General features: G+C 46.1%; 1 gene segment (V, D, J or C); it reads left to right on the top strand.

Moving 5' to 3' along the window:
• The first annotated feature begins 890 nt into the window (after positions 1-890).
• LOC139379599 (immunoglobulin kappa variable 4-1-like) lies at positions 891-27,266 on the top strand. The segment is given in 4 exon segments: positions 891-939; positions 1,077-1,217; positions 26,721-26,804; positions 26,932-27,266. Coding segments are annotated over 4 exon segments (609 nt in total).
• Positions 27,267-27,795: the final 529 nt, after the last annotated feature.

The raw sequence follows: 27,795 nt of genomic DNA, 5'->3' as shown, positions 1-27,795 counted from the left end.
GTTTTGTATTCATTGAGTGTTCAGTTTATGTTTTTAAATAAACAACCATGGACACTTACCACGCCGCATCTTGGTCCGATCCTTGCTACACCTCCTTTTCAGACGAAGAGGAGGAAAACCCTTACACTGTGGTTCAAATCATTAACTCTACTATGTTATGGATACTTGTCAAAGATGATTTCACCTACTCAGTGTTTTGTATTTTTTGATTTCCTTAATTAACAATGAGCAGAAACCTACTGTTTATTGTACATTTCCTACTGGGTGCAGTATGTTTATTCATACAGCCAATCTAAAGTATAGGCTAATCACTCATCATTTAAAAAGCCCAATTAGATTAGATATGTGTATCCCTTGTATATACCTTTTTTCGTTCTGTGTATCAGGTGTTCACCTAGTCTGGAGGTACAGTCCAGCATCAGATCAGTGTTGCTAGTATTCCTCCATATTGTCCATATGAAAGACAACAGCAGCAGCAGTAGTGATAGTGATCCATGTTGTATATTCCTTTATTAAACATGTTGATCTCAGATGTAACAGTGGTGGTAAAGTCACAGAGGACAGACAACACAACCAGAGGAATCCTACCAGCTTTAGTTTAGAGAAGTGTTCACTAACTGATTAGAGGAACTTACATCAGAGACCAAGCATGAGTGAACAGACAGTTCATTATATCTGATCATCATCAGAATACACATACGACAGTGAGCCATACAATTTGCCAGACATTAGTGATCTGAGTTATTAAAGATAGCACATGCAGGATAAAATGCATTCCAATGATGGGAGCAAATATTCATTTGCAAAATGCATCTGTCCTACGGCTCTATGAGTGTTTACAGCCCTGTGAGTTTAACACTTCATGACTGAGAACAGAACCCAATACAACCATGACTTTTATCACCATCTTCATCTGGAAGTTTGCTTTTTGCTTTCAAGGTTGCCATTTTCAGAGTTTATTGTTTGAAAATGATTACATCTACACAAAAGTATTTTAATGTTAATATTTTATTCAGAACAATTGATTACAATATGTAATATTAATTTCATATAAAAAATGTTTTTCTATGTTTCAGAATCGAGAGGACAGTTCACTTTGACTCAGACTCCTGCAGCAAAAACTGTTTTCCAAGGACAGACAGTCTCTCTGAACTGTAAAACCAGCAGAAATGTGTATCAATGTCACGTTCATCGTATGAAGAAGACCAAGGCGCAGCGTGAATAGAGTTCCACATATTTTTAATGAACTGAAACTCACCAAAACAACAAACAAACAAACAACCGAACGAACGAACGAACGAACGAAACGTGCCGCTACTAGTGGGCACACAGGCACCTAACTGTAGATACGATCCCACACCAGAAAGTGGGGTAAAGGCCAGCCTAAATATGATCCCCAATCAGAGACAACGATAAACAGCTGTCTCTGATTGGGAACCATATCAGACCAACATAGACATACAAAACCCCTAGACATACAAAAACCCTAGACATACAAAAAACTCTAGACATACAAAGTAACCACCCTAGTCACACCCTGACCTAACCAAAATATATAGAAAACAGAGATATCTAAGGTCAGGGCGGGACAATCAAGTAGGTTACTCTGATGCCCGTCTTACCTGGTATCAACAGAAACCTGGAGGAACTTATAAACTCCTTATTTACTATGCTAAAACACAATCTGGGACTCCATCTAGATTCATTGGCAGTGGAACTTCACTCTGACTATCAGTGGAGCCCAGGCTGAAGATGCAGGAGATTACTACTATCAGAGTTTACACAGTGATCCAGTGTTCACACAGTGTTCACACAGTGAGACAGTGCTGTACAAAAATCTCCCTAAGTCAGACTTCACAGTGAATTTGTTCCACCTCACAGAACAACATTTATGTTCCGGAGAAGGTATAAAAGATCAGTGAAGAATCCAGCTACAAACTGTTCCGTTTGGTGCAATTTTGTGGGGCTCATGGGAGATGGTGCGGCCACATTACCATAACGCTGTTTATATAATAGCCTTAGATATGAGGTTTTACATCTAATTGTTGTATAAGATGAATGAGTGAGGATGATACTGTTTGTAAAATTGTGTAATGTGATTTTGGACTTTTTAATGAAGGAAACTCTAATTCCCTTTTGAGTTCAACTAAATCAGAGGACCGCCCATGAGCCCAGTTAGGGTCGGGCATCCTGGGACAGGCCCTTTTCTGCAATTCCGAATAAAACCCCACCTTGAGAATTTCTCAACAGATCATGTTTCTCTCCATTACGAGAGGACAAAGGTTGCAGACCAGTTTACCTCGATAACAAGAGGGCCAAGGTTTGAGACCAGACTGCTGAATCTTTTAACCATCCCACGTGGTTAAACTCTTAGACTATCGATACCGACAGAGTAAGAACAAGTCTTTGATATTAATTATTAGTCCGCAGCTAGGAATTCGGTATCATTGAACGGGAAGACCGACAACTGCCGAAACATCTATCCTATAACAACATTGCTGAATGTTACTCTGAAGTATCCATTCTGACCACGGCTGTCATGTATTGTCATGTTGTGTCTTTCTGTCCTTTCCTTTCACCCTGTCTCCCTCTGCTGGTCGTATTAGGTTACCTTTTCTCCCCCGCTTTCCCCCAGCTGTTCCTGTCACTGTGTTTGTTGTCACAGGATAGGCTGTATAGGTTTTCACGTTCCGTTTGTTGTTTTGTAGATTTGAGTTATTTCATGTATCGTTCAGTTTTCCATTAAAGAACATGAATAACCACCACGCTGCTTTTTGGTCCGCTTCTCCTCCTACAGACGAACGTCGTTACAGAATCACCCACCGCCTCTGTCTCTATTGCGGTTCTGCTGGTCATTTTGTCACTTCATGTCCAGTAAAAGCCAGAGCTCATCAGTAAGCGGAGGGCTACTGGTGAGCGCTACTACTCCTGTCTCTCCTTCAAGATCCTGCACTACCTTGTCGGTCCATCTACGCTGGACCGGTTCGTCAGCTTCCTGCAGTGCCTTAATAGACTCTGGGGCGGAGGGCTGTTTTATGGACGAGACCTGGGCTCGGGAACATGACATTCCTCTCAGACAGTTAAGGGAGTCCACGGCCTTGTTCGCCCTGGATGGTAGTCCTCTCCCCAGGATTCAGCGTGAGACGCTACCTTTAACCCTCACTGTTTCTGGTAATCATAGCGAAACCATTTCTTTTTTAATTTTTCGTTCACCTTTTACACCTGTTGTTTTGGGCCATCCCTGGCTAGTTTGTCATAATCCTTCCATTAATTGGTCTAGTAATTCTATCCTCTCCTGGAACGTCTCTTGTCATGTGAAATGTTTAATGTCTGCTATCCCTCCTGTTTCCTCTGTCTCTTCTTCACAGGAGGAGCCTGGTGATTTGACAGGGGTGCCGGAGGAATATCACGATCTGCGCACGGTGTTCAGTCGGTCCAGGGCCACCTCTCTTCCTCCACACCGGTCGTATGATTGTAGTATTGATCTCCTTCCGGGAACCACTCCCCCCCGGGGTAGACTATACTCTCTGTCGGCTCCCGAACGTAAGGCTCTCGAGGATTATTTGTCTGTAGCTCTTGACGCCGGTACCATAGTCCCCTCCTCCTCTCCCGCCGGAGCGGGGTTTTTTTTTTGTCAAGAAGAAGGACGGGTCTCTGCGCCCCTGCATAGATTATCGAGGGCTGAATGACATAACAGTGAAGAATCGTTATCCGCTTCCTCTTATGTCTTCAGCCTTCGAGATCCTGCAGGGAGCCAGGTTTTTCACTAAGTTGGACCTTCGTAACGCTTACCATCTCGTGCGCATCAGGGAGGGGGACGAGTGGAAGACGGCGTTTAACACTCCGTTAGGGCACTTTGAATACCGGGTTCTTCCTTTCGGCCTCGCTAACGCTCCAGCTGTCTTTCAGGCATTAGTCAATGATGTCCTGAGAGACATGCTGAACATCTTTGTTTTCGTTTACCTTGACGATATCCTGATTTTTTCACCGTCACTCCAGATTCATGTTCAGCACGTTCGACGTGTCCTCCAGCGCCTTTTAGAGAATTGTCTTTTTGTGAAGGCTGAGAAGTGCACTTTTCATGCCTCCTCCGTCACATTTCTCGGTTCTGTTATTTCCGCTGAAGGCATTAAGATGGATCCCGCTAAGGTCCAAGCTGTCATTGATTGGCCCGCCCCTAAGTCACGCATCGAGCTGCAGCGCTTTCTCGGCTTCGCGAACTTCTATCGTCGTTTCATCCGTAATTTCGGTCAGGTGGCAGCTCCTCTCACAGCCCTTACTTCTGTCAAGACGTGCTTTAAGTGGTCCGTTTCCGCCCAGGGAGCTTTTGATCTCCTCAAGAATCGTTTTACATCCGCTCCTATCCTTGTTACACCTGACGTCTCTAGACAGTTCGTTGTCGAGGTTGACGCGTCAGAGGTGGGCGTGGGAGCCATTCTTTCTCAGCGCTCCCTCTCTGACGACAAGGTCCACCCATGCGCGTATTTTTCTCATCGCCTGTCGCCGTCGGAACGTAACTATGATGTGGGAAACCGCGAACTGCTCGCCATCCGGTTAGCCCTAGGCGAATGGCGACAGTGGTTGGAGGGGGCGACCGTTCCTTTTGTCGTTTGGACTGACCATAGGAACCTTGAGTACATCCGTTCTGCCAAACGACTTAATGCGCGTCAGGCGCGTTGGGCGCTGTTTTTCGCTCGTTTCGAGTTCGTGATTTCTTATCGTCCGGGCTCTAAGAACACCAAGCCTGATGCTTTATCTCGTCTCTTCAGTTCTTCAGTAGCCTCCACTGACCCCGAGGGGATTCTCCCTGAGGGGCGTGTTGTCGGGTTGACTGTCTGGGGAATTGAGAGGCAGGTAAAGCAAGCGCTCACTCACACTCCGTCGCCGCGCGCTTGTCCTAGGAACCTTCTTTTCGTTCCCGTTCCTACTCGTCTGGCCGTTCTTCAGTGGGCTCACTCTGCCAAGTTAGCCGGCCACCCTGGCGTTCGGGGTACGCTTGCTTCCATTCGCCAGCGTTTTTGGTGGCCCACCCGGGAGCATGACACGCGTCGTTTCGTGGCTGCTTGTTCGGTCTGCGCGCAGACTAAGTCCGGTAACTCTCCTCCTGCCGGCCGTCTCAGGCCGCTTCCCATTCCCTCTCGACCGTGGTCTCACATCGCCTTAGATTTTGTCACCGGACTGCCTTCGTCAGCGGGGAAGACTGTTATTCTTACGGTTGTCGATAGGTTCTCTAAGGCGGCTCATTTCATTCCCCTTGCTAAGCTTCCTTCTGCTAAAGAGACGGCACAAATCATCATCGAGAATGTTTTCAGAATTCATGGCCTTCCGTCAGACGTCGTTTCGGACAGAGGTCCGCAATTCACGTCTCAATTTTGGAGGGAGTTTTGCCGTTTGATTGGGGCTTCCGTCAGTCTCTCTTCCGGCTTTCACCCCCAGTCTAACGGTCAAGCAGAACGGGCCAATCAGACTATTGGTCGCATCTTACGCAGTCTTTCTTTTCGCAACCCTGCGTCTTGGTCAGAACAGCTCCCCTGGGCAGAATACGCCCACAACTCGCTTCCTTCGTCTGCGACCGGGCTATCTCCTTTTCAGAGTAGCCTCGGGTACCAGCCTCCGCTGTTCTCATCTCAGTTCGCCGAGTCCAGCGTCCCCTCCGCTCAGGCTTTTGTCCAACGTTGCGAGCGCACCTGGAAGAGGGTCAGGTCTGCACTTTGCCGTTATAGGACGCAGACTGTGAGGGCTGCTAATAAGCGTAGAACTAAGAGTCCTAGATATTGTCGCGGTCAGAGAGTTTGGCTCTCCACTCAGAACCTTTCCCTTAAGACGGCTTCTCGCAAGTTGACCCCGCGGTTCATTGGTCCGTTCCGTATTTCTCGGGTCATTAATCCTGTCGCAGTTCGACTTCTTCTTCCGCGATACCTTCGTCGCGTCCACCCGGTCTTCCATGTCTCCTGTATCAAGCCCGTTCTTCGCGCCCCCGCTCGTCTCCCCCCCCCCCCCCCATCCTTGTCGAGGGCGCACCCATCTACAGGGTCCGCAGGATTTTGGACATGCGTCCTCGGGGCCGTGGTCACCAGTACCTCGTAGATTGGGAGGGGTACGGTCCTGAGGAGAGGAGTTGGGTTCCCTCTCGGGACGTGCTGGACCGTGCGCTGATCGAGGATTTCCTCCGTTGCCGCCAGGTTTCCTCCTCGAGTGCGCCAGGAGGCGCTCGGTGAGTGGGGGGGTACTGTCATGTATTGTCATGTTGTGTCTTTCTGTCCTTTCCTTTCACCCTGTCTCCCTCTGCTGGTCGTATTAGGTTACCTTTTCTCCCCCGCTTTCCCCCAGCTGTTCCTGTCACTGTGTTTGTTGTCACAGGATAGGCTGTATAGGTTTTCACGTTCCGTTTGTTGTTTTGTAGATTTGAGTTATTTCATGTATCGTTCAGTTTTCCATTAAAGAACATGAATAACCACCACGCTGCTTTTTGGTCCGCTTCTCCTCCTACAGACGAACGTCGTTACAACGGCAGAGAGAGAGAGACGAACAATTCTACAAAATAAACAAACTTTTCAACAGCGATCAAGACGATACACTGAGCGTAAATATATACATTGATTGCAATTGTTCCCGAATGAGTGAGCGTTCATGTGCAAAGGATTAGCATTTCAATTGTTATAATTATCACTCTGTAGTGACTTCTCATCTGACCCCCCACTCCCCTTTTGTCTAACAAGCCGCCAAGCCGGTTTAGCCCACTAGGGCACATTCCCCTTTCATTCTTGTAACCATATTTGCTTTGTTGGTTTGTGTGTGCACTATTGTGATTGTTTAGTTAGTTAATAAATAAATGATTTAAGACAATGGATGTATGGATGACTCATAGTGAGGATAACCAACAATTTATGACGTTTGCAATGAGACTAACAAGAGGTAAAATAAATAATTCATTAATTCAGAAGACTATTGATCAGATATGAAAATATCTGAAAAGTTATATTAGGAAAATTATAACTTTGTAATCTGAATATTTTCCTTGGTGCCCCGACTTCCTAGTTAATTAACTACAGTTACATGATTAATCAGTTTAATTGCATAATAATAATTACAGAGAGTTATTTGATAAAGATGCCAAAGACACGACACCATATTACCATGATAGTACTGAAGTACTAGTACAATACAATAGGGACTGATAGCACTGAAGTACTATTTTAATACAACAGGTATTTGGTATTTTGGTATTTGATGAGGATCCCCATTAGCTGTTGCAAAAGCAGCAGCTATTCTTCCTGGGGTCCACACAGAACATGAAATATAATACAGAATTACATAATACAGAACATCATTAGACAAGAACAGCTCAAGGACAGAAATACATACATTTTTAAAAAGGCACACGTTGTAACGGCTTTCTTCTATCTCCTCTTCTGATGAAGAGGTAGAACAAGGATCGGACCAAAATGCAGCGTGTAGATTGCGATCCATGTTTTAATGAACAAATGTAAAACACGAATCAATACAAATACTACAAAATAAAGAACGTAATGAACGTAACTAAACCTAAACAGCCTATCTGGTGAAAACACATAGACAGGAACAATCACCCACACCCACACAGTGAAACCCAGGCTACCTAAATATGGTTCCCAATCAGAGACAATGACGAACACCTGCCTCTGACTGAGAACCATATCAGGCTGAACATAGAAATAGACAAACAAGACATGAAACATAGAATACCCACTCAGATCACACCCTGACCAATCAAAACATAGAAAATACAAAGTAAACTATGGTCAGGGCGTGACAGTACCCCCCCCCTAAGGTGCGGACTCCGGCCGCAAAACCTGAACCTATAGGGGAGGGTCTGGGTGGGCATCTGTCCGCGGTGGCGGCTCTGGCGCTGGACGTGGACCCCACTCCATGACAGTTTTAATCCCCCTCCTAAACGTCCCTAAATAGGTTACCCACCACAATGATAACATGGGACAGAGGGACAGCTCGGGACAGAGGTAACTCGGGACAGATAGGTAGCTCAGCACTGAGAGGAAGCTCAGCACTGAGAAGAAGCTCAGCACTGAGAGGAAGCCCAGGCAGGTAGTAGAAACTACCAGAACCTGGCTGGCTGGCGGTTTCAGCAGATCCTGGTCGACTAGCAGATCTGGGAGAATCTGGTCGACTGGCGGATCTGGGAGAATCTGGTCGACTGGCGGATCTGGGAGAATCTGGTCGACTGGCGGATCTGGGAGAATCTGGTCGACTGGCGGATCTGGGAGAATCTGGTCGACTGGCGGATCTGGGAGAATCTGGTCGACTGGCAGATCTGTGAGAATCTGGACGACTGGCAGATCTGAGAGAGTCTGGACGACTGGCAGATCTGGAAGAGTCTGGACGACTGGCAGATCTGGAAGAGTCTGGTCGACTGGCAGATCTGGAAGAGTCTGGTCGACTGGCAGATCTGGAAGAGTCTGGTCGACTGGCAGATCTGGAAGAGTCTGGACGACTGGCAGATCTGGAAGAGTCTGGACGACTGGCAGATCTGGAAGAGTCTGGACGACTGGCCGATCTGGAAGAGTCTGGTCGACTGGCAGCTCTGTCTGCTCCATGCTGACTGGCTGCTCCATGCTGACTGGCAGCTCTGGCTGCTCCATGCTGACTGGCTGCTCCATGCTGACTGGCAGCTCTGGCTGCTCCATGCTGACTGGCTGCTCTGGCTGCTCCATGCTGACTGGCTGCTCTGGCTGCTCCATGCTGACTGGCTGCTCCCTGCTGACTGGCTGCTCCATGCTGACTGGCGGCCCTGGCTGCTCCATGCTGACTGGCGGCCCTGGCTGCTCCATGCTGACTGGCGGCCCTGGCTGCTCCATGCTGACTGGCGGCCCTGGCTGCTCCATGCTAACTGGCAGCTCTGGCGGCTCCTTGCAGACTGGCAGCTCTGGCGGCTCCTTGCAGACTGGCAGCTTTGGCGGCATCCTGCAGACAGGCAGCTCTGGCGGCTCCTTGCAGACTGGCAGCTCCATGCAGACTGGCAGCTCTATGCAGACTGGCAGCTCCATGCAGACTGGCAGCTCCTTGCAGACTGGCAGCTCCTTGCAGACTGGCAGCTCCTTGCTAACTGGCAGCTCTATGCTAACTGGCAGCTCTATGCTAACTGGCAGCTCTATGCTAACTGGCAGTTCTGAACAGGCGGGAGACTCCGGCAGCGCTGTAGAGGCGGAAAGCTCTGACAGCGCTAAACAGGCGGGAGACTCCGACAGCGCTGGAGAGGAGGAGGGCTCCGACAGCGCTGGACAGGCGAGGCGCACTGTAGGCTTGATGCGTGGTACTGGCACTGGTGGTACTGGGCCAAGGACACGCACAGGAAGCCTGGTGCGGGGAGCTGCTACCGGAGGGCTGGGGTGTGGAGGTGGTACTGGAAAAACCGGACCGTGCAGGCGCACTGGAGCTCTTGAGCACCGAGCCTGCCCAACCTTACCTGGTTGAATGCTCACGGTCGCCCTGCCAGTGCGGCGAGGTGGAATAGCCCGCACTGGGCTATGCAGGCGAACCGGAGACACCGAGCGCAAGGCTGGTGCCATGTAAGCCGGCCCAAGGAGACGCACTGGGGACCAGCTGCGTAGAGCCGGCTTCATCTATGCACCCGCACTGGAGACACCGTGCGCACCACTGCATAACACGGTGCCTGTCCGGTCTCTCTAGCCCCCCGGTAAGCACAGGGAGTCTGCTCAGGTCTCCTACCTGGCATAGCCATACTCCCTGTTAGCCCCCCCCCAAGAAATTTTTGGGGCTGCCTCTCAGGCTTCCATCCGCTACGTCGTGCTGCCTCCTCGTATCTGCGCCTCTCAGCTTTCGCCGCCTCCAGTTCTTCTTTGGGGCGGCGATATTCTCCTGGCTGAGCCCAGGGTCCTCTTCCTTCTAATTCGTCCTCCCATGTCCATACCTCCTCTTTGGGCTGCTCCTGTTGTTTCTTCTCCCGCTGCACCTTAGTGCGGCTACACTCCCCTGGTTTAGCCCAGGGTCCTCTCCCGTCGAGGATTTCCTCCCATGTCCAGAAATCCTTATTGCGCTTCTCCTCGCGCTGCTCCTGCCTGTTGACACGCTGCTTGGTCCGTTGGTGGTGGGTGATTCTGTAACGCGTTTCGTCTTCATACGAAGGAGAGTCGGACCAAAATGCAGCGTGTGGTTTACGATCCATGTTTATTAATAATACGAAACACGAATCTCCAATACAATACTACAAAACAAAACGTAACGAAAACCTAGACAGCCTATCTGGTGAAAACACATAGACAGGAACAATCACCCACACCCACACAGTGAAACCCAGGCTACCTAAATATGGTTCCCAATCAGAGACAATGACGAACACCTGCCTCTGACTGAGAACCATATCAGGCTGAACATAGAAATAGACAAACAAGACATGAAACATAGAATACCCACTCAGATCACACCCTGACCAATCAAAACATAGAAAATACAAAGTAAACTATGGTCAGGGCGTGACACACGTAGCCTACATATCAATGTATACATACAAACTATCTAGGTCAAATAGGGAAGAGGCGTTGTGCCGTGAGGTGTTGCTTTATCTGTTTGAAACCAGGTTTGCTTTTTATTTTAGCAATCTGAGATGGAATGAAGTTCCATGAAATAATGGCTCTATATAAACTGAATGTTTTCTTGAATTTGTTCTGTATTTGGGGACTATGAAAAGACCCCTGGTGGCATGTCTGGTGGGGTAAGTGTGTGTCTCAGAACTGTGTGTAACTTGACTGTGCAAACAATTTGGTATTTTCAACATTAAGAGTTGAGGAGAGACTGACTGCATCACTTTGTCTAAGACAAAGAAGAAGTGATGCAGTCAGTCTCTCCTCAACTCTTATCCAAGAGAGACTGGCAGGTATAGTATCAATATTAGCCCTCTGATTACAATTAAGAGCAAAACGTGCCGCTCTGTTCTGGGCCAGCTGCAGCTTAAAACTTATTGACGCACCCATCCCGTTAGCGGGATCATTTTCGTCAACATCCGCTGAATTGCAGAGCGCCAAATTCAAATTAAATTACTAAAAATATTAAATTTTCATGAAATCACAAGTGCAATATAGCAAAACACAGCTTAGCTTGTTGTTAATCCACCTGGAGTGTCAGATTTCAAAAAAGCTTTTCGGCGAAAGCATACCAAGCGTTTATGTAAGGACATCTCTCTCAGCAGACAAAACATTACAAACAGCTAGCAGCAAAGTAGATTGGTCACAAAAGTCAGAAACACAATAAAATGAATCGCTTACCTTTGATGATCTTTGGATGTTTGCACTCACGAGACTCCCAGTTACACAATAAATGTTCCTTTTGTTCCATAAAGATTATTTTTATATCCAAAATACCTCCATTTGGTTTGGTTATGTTCAGAAATCCACAGGCACGAGCGGTCACGATGGGGCAGACGAAAATTCCAAATAGTATCCGTAAAGTTCGTAGAAACATGTCAAATGTTTTTTAGAATCAATCCTCGGGTTGTTTTTACAATATATAATCGACAATATTTCAACCGGACTGTAGCTTCTTCAATAGGAGAGAGAGAGAAAATGTCTGCTCCACTCTGTTGGTGCATGCAAAACGCTGCTGGCACCCAGCCATCCAATGACGCGATGTGATCTTTCTCGCTAATTTTTCTAAATAAAAGCCTGAAACTATGTCTAAAGACTGTTGACACCATGTGGAAGCCATAGGAAAAGGAATCTGGTTGATATCCCTTTAAATGGAGGGAAGGCTTGCAATGGAACAGAGAGCTTTCAGGAAAAACAGCACTTCCTTGTTGGATTTTCCTCAGGTTTTCGCCTGCAATATCAGTTCTGTTATACTCACAGACAATATTATGACAGTTTTGGAAACGTTATAGTGTTTTCTATCCTAATCTGACAATTATATGCATATTCTGGGCCTGAGAAATAAGCAGTTTCATTTGGGTACGTTTTTCATCCAAACATCAAAATACTGCCCCTTACACTTAACTACGTCTTTCCTTGCAGCACTGGACCACACGACTGGACAGTAATCAAGATTAGACAAAACTAGAGCCTGCAGAACTTTCTTTTTGGAGTGTGGTGTAGAAAAAAGCAGAGCATCTCTTTGTTACGGCTAGACCTCTCCCCATCTTTGCAACCATTGAATCTATATGTTTTGACCATGACAGTTTAAAATCTAAGGTAACACCAAGTAATTTAGTCTCCTCAACTTGTTCAACAGCCACACCATTCATTACCAGATTCAGCTGAGGTCTAGCACTTAAGGAATGATTTGAACCAAATACAATGCTCTTAGTTTTAGAGAAGTTCAGGACCAGTTTAATACTCGACATCCATTCCAAAACAGACTGCAACTCTTTGTTAAGGGTTTCAGTGACTTCATTAGCTGTGGTTGCTGATGCGTATATGGTTGAATCATCAGCATACATGGACACACATGCTTTGTTTAATGCCATTGGCAGGTCATTGGTAAAAATAGAAAAGAGTAGAAGGCCTAGAGAGCTGCCCTGCGGTACACCACACTTTACATGTTTGACATTAGAGACGCTTCCATTAAAGAAAACCCTTTGAGTTCTATTAGATAGATAGCTCTGAATCCACGATATGGCGTAGGTTGAAAAGCCATAGCACTTGAGTTTTTTCAACAACAGGTTATGGTCAATAATATCAAAGGCTGCACTGAAATCTAACAGTACAGGTCCCACAATCGTCTTATTATCAATTTATTTCAACCAATCATCAGTCATTTGTGTCAGTGCAGTACATGCTGAGTGCCCTTCTCTATAAGCATGCTGAAAGTCTGTTGTTAATTTGTTTACAGAGAAATAGCATTGTATTTGGTCAAACACAATTTTTTCCAACAGTTTGCTAAGATCTGGCAGCAAGCTTATAGGTCTGCTGTTCGAACCAGTAAAGGCCGCTTTACTGGGTAGCGGAATTACTTTGATTTCACTCCAGGCCTGAGGACAAAGACTTTCCTCTAGGCTCAGATTAAAAATATGACAGATAGGAGTGGCTACAGAGTCAGCTACCATCCTCAGTAGCTTTCCATCTACGTTGTCAATGCCAGGAGGTTTGTCATTATTGTTTGTTAACAATATTTTTTCCACCTCTCCCACACTAACTTTACAAAATTCAAACTTGCTTTTCTTTCAATATTTTGATATTTTTATACATTAATAGAATTGCTCACTGTTTGTCGTGGGCATTTCCTGCTTAAGTTTGCCCACTTTGCCACTTTGGTTTTGTGACAAATAAGCCATCTGATTTGATGAAAGATGGAGTTGAATTTGTCTTTCTGCCCATAATTTCATTTACAGTACTCTAAAGTTTTTTCCATCATTCTTTATATCATTGATCTTGGCTTCATAATAAAGTTTCTTGGTCTTTTTGTTGAGTTTAGTCACATAATTTCTCAATTTGCAGTCATATGTACAGCCAGACTTATTAGCCATTCCTTTTGCCCCATCTCTTTCAACCATACTGTTTTTCAATTCCTCATCAGTCCATGGAGCCTTAACAGTTCTATCAGTCACTTTCTTAACAGGTGCATGTTTATCAATAATTGGAAGAAGCAATTTCATAAATTCATCAAGTGCAGCTTCTGGATGCTCCTCGTGAATCACATCGACACCGGCCTCGAGGTCGCCCCGGAGGACGAGGTGCAGGGCGATCCGGATGGAGGCGATGGAAATCCCTCAACATGGATGGATCCAAGACGTCCCCCACCGGTAGCCAGCACCTCTCCTCCAGCCCGTACCCCTCCCAGTCCACGAGGTACTGCAGGCCCCTCACCCGGCGTCTTAGAGTCCAGAATGGCCCGTATCGTATACGCCGGGGACCCCTCGATGTCCAGAGGGCGGGGGAGGGACCTCCGGCACCTCACTGTCCTGCAGGGAACCAGCTACCACCGGCCTGAGGAGAGACACATGAAACAAGGGGTTAATACGATAATAGGAAGGGAGTTGTAATCGATAACACACCTCGTTTATTCTCCTCAGGACTTTAAAGGGCCCTACACACTGCGGACCCAGCTTCCGGCAGGGCAAGCGGAGGGGTAGGTTTCAGGGTTGAGGGCCAGACCCTGTCCCCCGGTACAAACACGGGGGCCTCACTGTGGTGGCGGTCAGCACTCGTCTTCTGCCGTCCACTCGCTTGTTGGAGAGATTCCTGGACGGCCCTCCAGGTCTCCTTGGAGCGCTGTACCCATTCCTCCACCGCAGGAGCTTCGGTCTGGCTCGGATGCCATGGTGCCAGGACCGGCTGGTACCCCAACACACACTGAAAAGGGGACACGTTAGTAGAGGAGTGGAGTAGTGAGCTCTCCCCTGGCCGATCCTGGCAATACGACCGCAGAAACCTACCCACCTCCTGGCTCACTCTCTCCACCTGCCCATTACTCTCGGGGTGATAACCGGAGGTCAGGCTGACAGAGACCCCCAAACGTTCCATGAAGGCCCTCCATACCCGGGACGTGAATTGGGGGCCCCGATCAGAAACGATGTCCTCCGGCACCCCGTAGTGCCGAAAGACATGGGTGAATAATGCCTCCGCAGTCTGTAGGGCTGTAGGGATACCAGGCAACGGGAGGAGACGGCAGGACTTAGAGAACCGATTCACAATCACTAGAACTGTGGTGTTCCCCTGAGATGGCGGAAGATCGGTCAGGAAATCTACGGATAGATGTGACCATGGCCGTTGTGGAACGGGGAGGGGTTGTAACTTCCCTCTAGGAAGGTGCCTAGGAGCCTTACTCTGGGCGCACACCGACCAGGAGGAGACATAAACCTTAACGTCCTTAGCCAAAGTAGGCCACCAATACCTCCCCCGAAGGCTCCCCACTGTCCTCGTCACCCCAGGGTGACCCGAGGAGGGTAGGACGTGAGCCCACCAAATCAGTTGGTCCCGATCACCAAGCGGCACGTACTTTCGCCCCGCCGGACACTGAGGAGGCGCGGGTTCCGCCCGTAACGCCCGCTCGATGTCCGAGTCCACCTCCCATACCACTGGTGCTACCAGCTTTGAGGTGGGAAGGATGGGAGTAGGTTCGGTGGACCCATCCTCCGTGTCGTAAAGGCGGGACAGTGCGTTTTGGGAGCCCGGTCTATAAGACAATGTAAACCGGAACCGGGTGAAGAATATGGCCCACCTTGCCTGACGTGGGTTAAGTCTCCTAGCTGCCCGAATATACTCCAGATTCTGGTGGTTGGTCCAGATGAGAAAGGGGTGCTTAGCCCCCTCAAGCCAGTGTCTCCACACCTTCAGAGCTCTAACCACCGCTAGCAACTCCCGGGTCCCCCACATCATAGTTACGCTCCGCAGGGCTGATAACCCAGAAAGGAGACGGCTCGTTTAGAGAACACGCATTTCTCAGCCTTGACGTATAGGTCATGCTCCAGCAATCTACCAAGCACCTTGCGTACCAGAGATACATGCTTGGTGTGAGTGGCCGAGTAGATCAGAATGTCATCGATATAAACAACCACTCCCAAAGGATTGGAAGACGGCTGGAGCATTCTTTAACCCATACGGCATGACGAGGTACTCATAGTAGCCTGATGTGGTACTAAATGCGGTTTTCCACTCGTCTCCCTTCCGAATACGCACCAGACTATACGCGCTCCTGAGATCCAGTTTTGTGAAGAACTGCGCTCCGTGAAATGATTCCACCGCCGTAGCGAAGAGAGGTAACTATACCCCACTGTGATGGCGTTTAGACCTCTATAATCAATACACGGACGCAAACCTCCCTCCTTTTTCCTCACAAAAAAGAAACTTGAGGAGACGGGTGAGATGGAGGGCCGAATGTACCCCTGTCCCAGCGACTCTGTGACATATGTCTCCATCGCCAACGTCTCCTCCTGGGACAACGGGTACACGTGACTCTTGGGAAGCGCAGCGTTTACCTGGAGATCTATCGTACAATCCCTTCCCGGTCGATAAGGTGGTAATTTAGTCGCTTTCACTTTACTGAAAGCGATTGCCAAATCGGCATACTCGGGGGGAATGCACACCGTGGAACCCTGGTCTGGACTCTCCACCGATGTGGCACCGATGGAAAATCCCAAACACCTTCCAGAACACTCCTCTGACCACCCCTGGAGAACCCCCTGTCTCCACGAAATTTTAGGATTGTGCCGGGCCAGCCAGGGAATCCCTAGCACCACTGGAAACGCAGGCGAATCAATAATATAAAGACTGATACGCTCCCTATGATTCCCCTGCGTCACCATGTCCAGTGGAACCGTGGTCTCCCTGACCATCCCTGACCCTAATGGCCGGCTATCTAGGGAGTGCACGGGAAAAGGAGAATCTATCGGCACCAGCGGAACCCCTAACTTAAGGGCGAGTCTGCGATCCATAAAGTTCCCAGCTGCGCCTGAATCGACTAGCGCCCTATGCTGGGAAGAGGGAAAAAAGTGAAGGGAAAAGGTTAAGACAAACAAGTGGACAACAGGGTTTCTGGGTGAGTTTGATGCTGACTCACCTGGGGTGATCGAGAAGCGTTCCGCCTGCCATCTCTACTCCCAGACGGACCCCCCCAGCACAGATCGGCCGTGTGTCCTCTCCGACCACAGTTGGTGCAGGGAAGGCCTCCTCCTCCGGTACCCCTCGGCACAGCCCCTCCCAACTCCATCGGAATGGGAGCGGAGGGGCTGGGTGGTGGAACGCACAGGACCGTCTCCGAACGCCCGCGGGCAGCCAGCAGATTATCCAGTCGAATGGACATGTCAATCAGCTCATCCAGGTAAAGAGCGGTGTCCCGACACACTAACTCCCTGCGGAGGTCCTCCCGGAGACTACACCTGTAGTGGTCAATAAGGGCCCTGTCGTTCCACCCAGATCCTGCTGCCAAGGTCCGGAACTCCAGCGCGTAATCCTGGGCGCTCCTCCTCTCCTGCCTGAGATGAAATAGTCGTTCTCCCACCGCTCGGCCTTCTGGAGGGTGATCAAACACGGCACGGAAGCGGCGGGAAAACTCTGGGTAGTTCTCCCGCGCTGAGTCTGGGCCATTCCAGACTGCGTTCGCCCACTCCAGAGCACGACCCGTGAGACAGGAGATGAGGACACTCACCCTCTTCGCTCCCGAGGGAGTGGGTCTGACGGTGGCCAGGTATAGCTCCAGCTGGAGTAAAAACCCCTGGCAACCCGCCGCCGCTCCATCATAAGCCCTCGGGAGCGTCAGACGGAGGGTGCTGGAGTCGGGAGATGGGGAGTCCGGAGCCGGGGGTGCCGAAGGTGGAGAGAGGAGACCGCTCCTCTCCCATCAGTCCATTCTCTCCATCACTTGATCCATCGCCGATCCGATCCGATGGAGGACGGTGGTGTGGTGGAGAACCCGTTCCTCCATCGATGGGAGAGGGTTGGCTGCTGCTCCTGCTGACTCCATTCAGTTTGTGGTGCGGGATTCTGTAATGCTCCGGGTGTCGTGGGTGTGGAGTCAGACGCAGGAAACAGAGAGTGCAATGCTGTGCTCTTTAATGCACAAACACACCACAGGGTGCTCACAACAATAACGGCCCCTAAACACGGGGGACGAAAAATGTACAACTGAAATACACGACCAGGAACAAACACGTTCCTCTACTACCGAACCGAAGGTCACAATAATTAATCCCGCACAACAAACAGGCGGGCCGGCTGTCTAATAAAGCCCAACTAATCATTCATAAACAGGTGCTACCAATAAACATACAAGGAGGGGGAGAAAAGACAATCAGTGGCAGCTAATAGGCCGGTGACGACGACCGCCGAGCGCCACCCGACCGAGAAGGGAAGCCACCCTCGGTCGGACTCGTGACAACCCATCTATCTTCAATGGGTTCAAATCTGGTATCTTCTGAAACAGATGATACCAGAAATGATTTTGTGCATTCAACAGATCACTAAACTTAAGATGGCCTTTTCTTTAGGAACATTTTCATTTAGAGTTAGAAAATGCCTTGTTGCAGCCAGTTTCTAGCCTCTGTTGGACCATGGTGATATTCTGGAAAGCCCCAGGATCTTACCTGCATACACTAGTCACTCTACCATGATGGTGTTAGATTGGTAACCAAACTCAAGCCCTCTAACACATCACTGTACCTTTATATCAGTTATCAGGATGTGAGATCACAGACTCACTGGTACGTTTGTCTATGAGGACATCTTTGTCAGTACTTCTAGAAGTAGTGGGTGGAGGAGTCAGGCGCAGAGAGCAAGGTAGTAGATACGTGGATAGTTTCATTATTATCATCATCATGGTTACAACTTGTTATATTGGTCATGAACTGAAAGTGTATATAAAAGTTATTTGTAGTTTTGGAAGACAATACCAGTCCATAGTAGAGTAAGATGTACAGAAGAAAGAGGAAACGTATCAGCCCCCCAAACCATTTCCCTACATGCACTTCACAACCAGTTAATGAGGTGATCATCTAGCATGTATTAACTCTTTTCATGAGCAGACAACAGCACAAAGAGCAAAAAGGTAGATACAACAATATGTCACACGAATCAGCCACAAGTTTCAGAAAAAGTGTCCATGATTTAGTCTTTAAATGTAGAGATGGAGATAAAACGGGAACTGGAACACGCTGTTGTACATGTCGATCCAGAGCATGCCAAACGCATCCCAATGCGTGACATGTCTGGCGAGAATGCAGGCCATTCCAGAGCTTATGCCTGCCCATACCATCACCCCACGGCCACCATGGGGCACTCCATTACCAAAGTTGACATCAGCAAACTGCTCGCCCACACAATGCCATACACGTGGTCTGCGGTTGTGAGGCTGGTTGGACGTACTGCCAAATTCTCTGAAACAACGTTGAACATTACATTCTCTGGCAACAGCTCTGGTGGACATTCCTGCAGTCAGCATGCCAGTTGCACGCTCCCTCACAACTTGATACATCTGTGGCATTGTATTGTGTGACAAACTACACATTTTAGAGTGGCCTTTTATTTTCCCCAGCACAAGGTGCACCTGTATAATAATCATGCTGTTTAGTTATCTTCTTGATATGCCACACCTGTCAGGTGGATGGATTATCTTGGTACAGGAGAAATGCTCACTAACAGGAATGTAAATACATTTGTGCACAAAATTTAAGAGAAATTAGCTAGTTGTGCATATTTATGGACAATTTCTGGGATCTTTTATTTCAGCTCATGAAACATGGGACCCACACTTTACATGTTGCATTTATATTTTTGTTCAGTGTACGTACATAAGTAAACCCACGGAAGTCAAAATATTAAATCAGCACATTTTAAATCAACATTACAAACATTTCAGTCCACTAAAATTCCTCAAATGGTGTGATAAAAATTAATCTGATCATTTAGAATTATTAATTGTTATGAGCAGTTTACAGACTGCCGGATCTGTCAATCAGGAACAAGATGTGGGGCTCAGACATTAGAAAAAAGTCATCCTAATTGCAATCGTTCTGTCTTAATCCAATGAATGCGCCACACAATTTTTACACTGATGCCCCAGGTGTCCTAAAATAGAGAATGAAATTGCTTTTTGGACCATGTTATTACTATTTTAGAACAATTCCATGAGTTAGGGTAGTAGTTATCATATAAAAAATATCAGAAGCCAAACAACCATAAAGGTTTATACCAGCCCAACCCCTCTCTCCACATCTGTCCCAGTCTAGGGTATTTCAGAGAGTGAAACTGGGTCGTCACTACTTAACACAGCAACAAAGTCATAATTCTGAAAAACCCCACCTAACCCAACCTTAAATTTAAGAACAAAAAGCTCATTTGTCTAGGCAATTTTGACTTTGTGGCTGTGGAACTTGACTTTATGGCTGTGCTATCAGTTGGAGTTGTGGGAGTGAAACTGAGATTTGCATAGGCAGGGTTGGGTGGTTCTGCTTGTCCCAGAATAGAGCAGCACTGGCACCAGATGTTCATTCTGTCCCCAGGGGGTTGAAGGTAGAGAAAACCCAGGGAAGCTACAGTGTAGACCACACATGGTTAAAAACCATAGCAGAAACGATTTAATAAAATCATATTAGTAAATAAACATTTGAAATAAATAAGTTATGGAAATGTACTGTTTAGCAGTGTGATCTCTGAGATCAGATCTTAGGTTAGGTGCCCTTTTAATCAAAATGTGTATGAAATGTGCTGCCTTCATTAGACAGTGATCATATATTTGACAATGACGCAGTGTGTAGTAGAGCTGAACAACAATAGAGTCAAACTAGAGCTATTTGTAGAAGACCTTAGATCATAACTCATCACTGAATGTTTCTTCTGACCATTAACTACATGTTGACTCTGTTGAGTAACTCAAGGAAAACTATCAACCAATCTGAATAGAGATGATGTGCATTGATCCAAACCCCTAAAGATGACCTGTGTTTTGAATAGCTATAATTTAATCAAGATGATTCAAACAGATACAATAAAGCCCCTGAACATTACCCAGACATCCTCCCTCACACCACTGTGGTAGTTCCAGAGAGCAGCAGGTGAAACAGGAGTCTGTAGACGTCAGAGCTCTGGAGATCTCCCCTTTAGATCAGAGTCAGTCAGCAGCATCACACAGTCCAGACACAGACTGCAGTTCCTGTCCCTGATCAATGGAGGGAGACATAGAATATGCTATATCTTGTCGAATGACAGTAATAACAATATGCTCCATTTGTCGATGTCTATAATAATAATCATGTATTAGTCCCCATTCAGCACTTATGACATAAAAACAATTCTGTGATTACAAAGCTATCATGTTTCTACATCACATCATTCTGACTGTCCATGAAGACTATTTACATGTTGGACTACTTCCATATAGAACACTTTGCATAGCCAGCACATGCTTCAGTGCTCTAGTAGTGTTTATATCCCTGTGAGTTTAACACTTCATGACTGAGAGCTGTCCTTCATGACAACAGAACCCACAACAACCATGACTTTTATCACCATCTTCATCTGGATATTTGCCCTCTGTCTCCAAGGTAATATATTTTACAGAACATTTTCTGGAAAATTGCAATATTAGGCTATATAACCTTATTACTGTTTTAGTGAATATGCTATATGAACAAATAATGTAATGCTAATTATACATGCCATCTGTTTCAGAGTCCAGAGGGCAGGTCACAGTGACCCAGACTCCTGCAGTGAAAGCTGTTTCAGTGGGTCACTCAGTCAGTCTCAGCTGTAAGACCAGCAGTGCTGTATACAGTGACAGCAATGGACACTATTTGCACTGGTATCAACAGAAACCTGGAGGAGCTCCTAAACTCCTGATTTACTATGCTAAAACCCTTCAGTCTGGGACTCCATCTAGATTCAGTGGCAGTGGATCTGGGAGTGACTTCACTCTGACCATCAGTGGAGTCCAGGCTGAAGATGCAGGAGATTACTACTGTCAGAGTTTACACAGTGGTCCAGTGTTCACACAGTGATACAGAGCCGTACAAAAACCTCCCTCAGTCAGACTGCACAGTGACTGTACTGATACAGCTGGGACCTACTGCAGGTGCTGAGGGGAGGAGATGATCCAGTACAAAGACAGTGTGTAGTAGAGCTGAACAACAATATCTTTCTTATAACTTATCATATTCAGTCATTCGTGGCATCATTATATCATTTTCACACATTTGTCTTGAGTATCTCATGGAGAACAATGAACCCATCTATCTTCAATGGGTTCAAATATGGTATCTTCTGAAACAGATGATACCAGAAATGATTTTGTGCATTCAACAGAACACTAAACTTAAGATGGCCTTTTCTTTAGAAACATTTTCATTTAGAGTTAGAAAATGCCTTGTTGCAGCCAGTTTCTAGCCTCTGTTGGACCATGGTGATATTCTGGAATGCCCCAGGATCTTACCTGCATACACTAGTCACTCTACCATGGTGTTAGATTGGTAACCAAACTCAAGCCCTCTAACACATCACTGTACCTTTATATCAGTTATCAGGATGTGAGATCACAGACTCACTGGTACGTTTGTCTATGAGGACATCTTTGTCAGTACTTCTAGAAGTAGTGGGTGGAGGAGTCAGGCGCAGAGAGCAGGGTAGTAGATACGTGGATAGTTTATTCCCAAAGCAACAGTGTCGGTCAACGCCACACACTCGGGCGCTAAAAGACCCAGTCCAAAACAACAGGACGAAACGGTTCGGGAAAAAAATAACGTCCACAGAAATCACACACTAATTAACAAAAAAAAAGCCTGCATCAAAGGCGGCGTGCCTACCGGGTTTAAACAGCCCAAAACCACAACCTAAACAAGAAACAGGTGCAACTAATCAGACAACACTAAATGAAACAGTCAGACTGCACAGTGACAGTACTGATACAGCTGGGACCTTCTGAGCGCCGGTGATGAGGGGACCAGATGGTGCAGTACAAGACAGGACGAAACGGTTCGAAAAAAGCAGACGTCCAAGGAGAGTAGGAAAAAGGTGACAGAAATCACCAGGTGGCACCAATTAACAAATGGGGAGCCCGCACAAAAGGCGGCGGCATACCGGGTTTAAATAGTCCAAAACCACAACGTTAACAAGAACCAGGTGCAACTAATCAGACAACACTAAATGAAACAGAAAAGGGGATCGGTGGCACAGTAGGCCGGCGACGACGACCGCGAGCGCCGGAACAGGAAGAGGCCCATCTTCGGCGGGATGATGATGAGTACCCCCGCCCCCTGTCCTTCAAGGGATACAGGTGCGGGTAATCAGAAACCCCAACTGGCTACATTGCCCGGCAACCAGACAGGGTGCGTTCCAGGACGCCGGAAAAACTCTCCAGGACAGAACATAGGCAAAAACAGACTCAGGAAACGGGATTCGTGACAACAACAGAACCCACAACAACCATGACTTCTATCACCATATTCATCTGGATTTTTGTATTCTACATGAAGGGTAAAAAAATTGATAGTCATATGTTTTTATGCTAAAAAGTAAGCAATGAGTAAACTGAAATTTTGTTGAGAATGTGCTATTTATTCCTGGTGATGTACATTTTTTCTCTCTCTTTGTTTCAGAATCCAGTGGACAGTATACTGTGACTCAGACTCCTACAGTGAAATGTGTTCATGTTGGACAGACAGTCGCTCTGAACTGTCAAACCAGCAGTGTTCTCCAACGTCGCCATCATCATCATCGTCATTATTATCATCATCATGGTTACAACTTGTTATATTGGTCATGAACTGAAAATGTATATAAAAGTTATTTGTAGTTTTGGAAGACAATACCAGTCCATAGTAGAGTAAGATGTACAGAAGTAAGAGCAAAAGTATCAGCCCCCCAAACCATTTCCCTACATGCACTTCACAACCAGTTATTGATGTGATCATCTAGCATGTATTAACCCTTTTCATGAGCTGATACATCTGTGAATGAGACATGATGCTGGGCTCAAACATGACACATTTATGTAGAGACATACACTACACACTGTTATCATAAAGTATAATATCTGTTTAATCTGTCATTAATTACATGGTGAATCCACCATAGATGTTAAACCAGTCCACTCCCTCACATCTGGCCCAGTCCAGAGTTTTTCACTCAGCGAAACTGTTCAACTGCTTGATTGGTAGCTGTGTGAGTGAAACTGAGATTTACATAGACAGGGCAGGATGGTTCTGCTTGTCCCAGAATAGAGCAACACTGTTACCATATTGGGAATGAAACATAAATACATATGTTTTGGAAAGTAGTTGTTTAGCAGTGTGAGTTCTGAGAGCAGATCTTAGAGGTTCATTATCTAATATCACTAATTATTCTCACTGGTATTGGAGCTACATTATAACAGGCTCATTCAGTTGTAGAAATGATTGCAGAGTATTTGTTGGATCAGATGCCCTTTCAATTATGTTTGAAAACATGAGAGTAGCAGAAAAGATGCCTCATGCAGTGCGACATCCTCTTCGCATAGAGTTGATCAGGCTGTTGATTGTGGCCTGTGGAATGTTGTCCCAATCCTCTTCAAATGCTGTGCGAATTTGCTGGATATTTTTTAATTTAACTAGGCAAGTCTTAACAGCAAATTCTTATTTAAAATGACGGGCTACCAAGAAGCAAAAGGCATCCTGCAGGGGCTGGAATTAAAAAGAAAAATATAAGACAAAACACACCATGACAGGAGAGACACCACAACACTACATAAAGAGAGACCTAAGACAACACAGCACGACACCAACAAATGACAAAACAGCATGGTAGCAACACAACATAACAACACTGTAGCAACACATGGCAGCAGCACAACATGGTAGCAGCACAAGCATGGTACAAACATTGTTAGGCACAGACAACAGCACAAAGAGCAAAAGGGTAGATACAACAATATGTCACACGAATCAGCCACAAGTTTCAGAAAAAGTGTCCATGATTTAGTCTTTGAATGTAGAGATGGAGATAAAACGGGAACTGGAACACGCTGTTGTACATGTCGATCCAGAGCATGCCAAACGCATCCCAATGCGTGACATGTCTGGCGAGAATGCAGGCCATTCCAGAGCTTATGCCTGCCCATACCATCACCCCACGGCCACCATGGGGCACTCCATTACCAAAGTTGACATCAGCAAACTGCTCGCCCACACGTGGTCTGCGGATTGTGAGGCTGGTTGGACGTACTGCCAAATTCTCTGAAACGACGTTGAACATTACATTCTCTGGCAACAGCTCAGGTGGACATTCCTGCAGTCAGCATGCCAGTTGCACGCTCCCTCACAACTTGATACATCTGTGGCATTGTATTGTGTGACAAACTACACATTTTAGAGTGGCCTTTTATTTTCCCCAGCACAAGGTGCACCTGTATAATAATCATGCTGTTTAGTTATCTTCTTGATATGCCACACCTGTCAGGTGGATGGATTATCTTGGTACAGGAGAAATGCTCACTAACAGGGATGTAAATACATTTGTGCACAAAATTTAAGAGAAATTAGCTATTTGTGCATAATTATGGACAATTTCTGGGATCTTTTATTTCAGCTCATGAAACATGGGACCCACACTTTACATGTTGCATTTATATTTTTCTTCAGTGTACGTACATAAGTAACCCCACGGAAGTCAAAATATTAAATCATCACATTTTAAATCAACATTACAAACATTTCAGCCCACTAAAATTCCTCAAATGGTGTGATAAAAATTAATCTGATCATTTAGAATTATTAATTGTTATGAGCAGGTTACAGACTGCCGGATCTGTCAATCAGGAACAAGATGTGGGGCTCAGACATTAGAAAAACGTCATCCTAATTCCAATCGATCTGTCTTAATCCAATGATTGCGCCACACAATTTTTACACTGATGCCCCAGGTGTCCTAAAATAGAGAATGAAATTGCTTTTTGGACCATGTTATTACTATTTTAGAACAATTCCATGAGTTAGGGTAGGAGTTATCATATACAAAAATATCAGAAGCCAAACAACCATAGAGGTTTATACCAGCCCAACCCCTCTCTCCACATCTGTCCCAGTCTAGGGTATTTCAGAGAGTGAAACTGGGTCGTCACTACTTAACACAGCAACAAAGTCATAATTCTGAAAAACCCCACCTAACCCAACCTTAAATTTAAGAACAAAAAGCTAATTTGTCTAGGCAATTTTGACTTTGTGGCTGTGGAACTTGACTTTATGGCTGTGTTATCAGTTGGAGTTGTGGGAGTGAAACTGAGATTTGCATAGGCAGGGTTGGGTGGTTCTGCTTGTCCCAGAATAGAGCAGCACTGGCACCAGATGTTCATTCTGTCCCCAGGGGGTTGAAGGTAGAGAAAACCCAGGGAAGCTACAGTGTAGACCACACATGGTTAAAAACCAAAGCAGAAACGATTTAATAAATTCATATTAGTAAATCAACATTTGAAATAAATAAGTTATGGAAATGTACTGTTTAGCAGTGTGATCTCTGAGAGCAGATCTTAGGTTAGGTGCCCTTTTAATCAAAATGTGTATGAAATGTGCTGCCTTCATTAGACAGTGATCACATATTTGACAATGACGCAGTGTGTAGTAGAGCTGAACAACAATAGAGTCAAACTAGAGCTATTTGTAGAAGACCTTAGATCATAACTCATCACTGAATGTTTCTTCTGACCATTAACTACATGTTGACTCTGTTGAGTAACTCAAGGAAAACTATCAACCAATCTGAATAGAGATGATGTGCATTGATCCAAACCCCTAAAGATGACCTGTGTTTTGAATAGCTATAATTTAATCAAGATGATTCAAACAGATACAATAAAGCCCCTGAACATTACCCAGACATCCTCCCTCACACCACTGTGGTAGTTCCAGAGAGCAGCAGGTGAAACAGGAGTCTGTAGACGTCAGAGCTCTGGAGATCTCCCCTTTAGATCAGAGTCAGTCAGCAGCATCACACAGTCCAGACACAGACTGAAGTTCCTGTCCCTGATCAATGGAGGGAGACATAGAATCTGCTATATCTTGTCGAATGACAGTAATAACAATATGCTCCATTTGTCGATGTCTATAATAATAATCATGTATTAGTCCCCATTCAGCACTTATGACATAAAAACAATTCTGTGATTACAAAGCTATCATGTTTCTACATCACATCATTCTGACTGTCCAAGAAGACTATTTACATGTTGGACTATTTCCATATAGAACACTTTGCATAGCCAGCACATGCTTCAGTGCTCTGGTAGTGTTTATATCCCTGTGAGTTTAACACTTCATGACTGAGATCTGTCCTTCATGACAACAGAACCCACAACAACCATGACTTTTATCACCATCTTCATCTGGATATTTGCCCTCTGTCTCCAAGGTAATATATTTGACAGAACATTTTCTGGAAAATTGCAATATTAGGCTATATAACTTTATTACTGTTTTAGTGAATATGCTATATGAACAAATAATGTAATGCTAATTATAAATGCCATCTGTTTCAGAGTCCAGAGGCCAGGTCACAGTGACCCAGACTCCTGCAGTGAACGCTGTTTCAGTGGGTCACTCAGTCAGTCTCAGCTGTAAGACCAGCAGTGCTGTATACAGTGACGGCAATGGACACTATTTGCACTGGTATCAACAGAAACCTGAAGGAGCTCCTAAACTCCTAATATACTGGGCTAAAACCCTTCAGTCTGGGACTCCATCTAGATTCAGTGGCAGTGGATCAGGGAGTGACTTCACTCTGACCATCAGTGGAGTCCAGGCTGAAGATACAGGAGATTACTACTGTCAGAGTTTTCACTACCCCAACAGTGTCTGGGTGTTCACACAGTGATACAGAGCCGTACAAAAACCTCCCTCAGTCAGACTGCACAGTGACTGTACTGATACAGCTGGGACCTTCTGCAGGTGCTGAGGGGAGGAGATGATCCAATACAAAGACAGTGTGTAGTAGAGCTGAACAACAATATCTTTCTTATAACTTATCATATTCAGTCATTCGTGGCATCATTATATCATTTTCACACATTTGTCTTTAGTATCTCATGGAAAACAATGAACCCATCTATCTTCAATGGGTTCAAATCTGGTATCTTCTGAAACAGATGATACCAGAAATGATTTTGTGCATTCAACAGATCACTAAACTTAAGATGGCCTTTTCTTTAGGAACATTTTCATTTAGAGTTAGAAAATGCCTTGTTGCAGCCAGTTTCTAGCCTCTGTTGGACCATGGTGATATTCTGGAATGCCCCAGGATCTTACCTGCATACACTAGTCACTCTACCATGATGGTGTTAGATTGGTAACCAAACTCAAGCCCTCTAACACATCACTGTACCTTTATATCAGTTATCAGGATG

This window comes from Oncorhynchus clarkii, chromosome 21 (assembly GCF_045791955.1).
Source record: "Oncorhynchus clarkii lewisi isolate Uvic-CL-2024 chromosome 21, UVic_Ocla_1.0, whole genome shotgun sequence".
NCBI lineage: Eukaryota > Metazoa > Chordata > Actinopteri > Salmoniformes > Salmonidae > Oncorhynchus > Oncorhynchus clarkii.
This window is presented reverse-complemented; position numbering and strand designations above follow the sequence as displayed.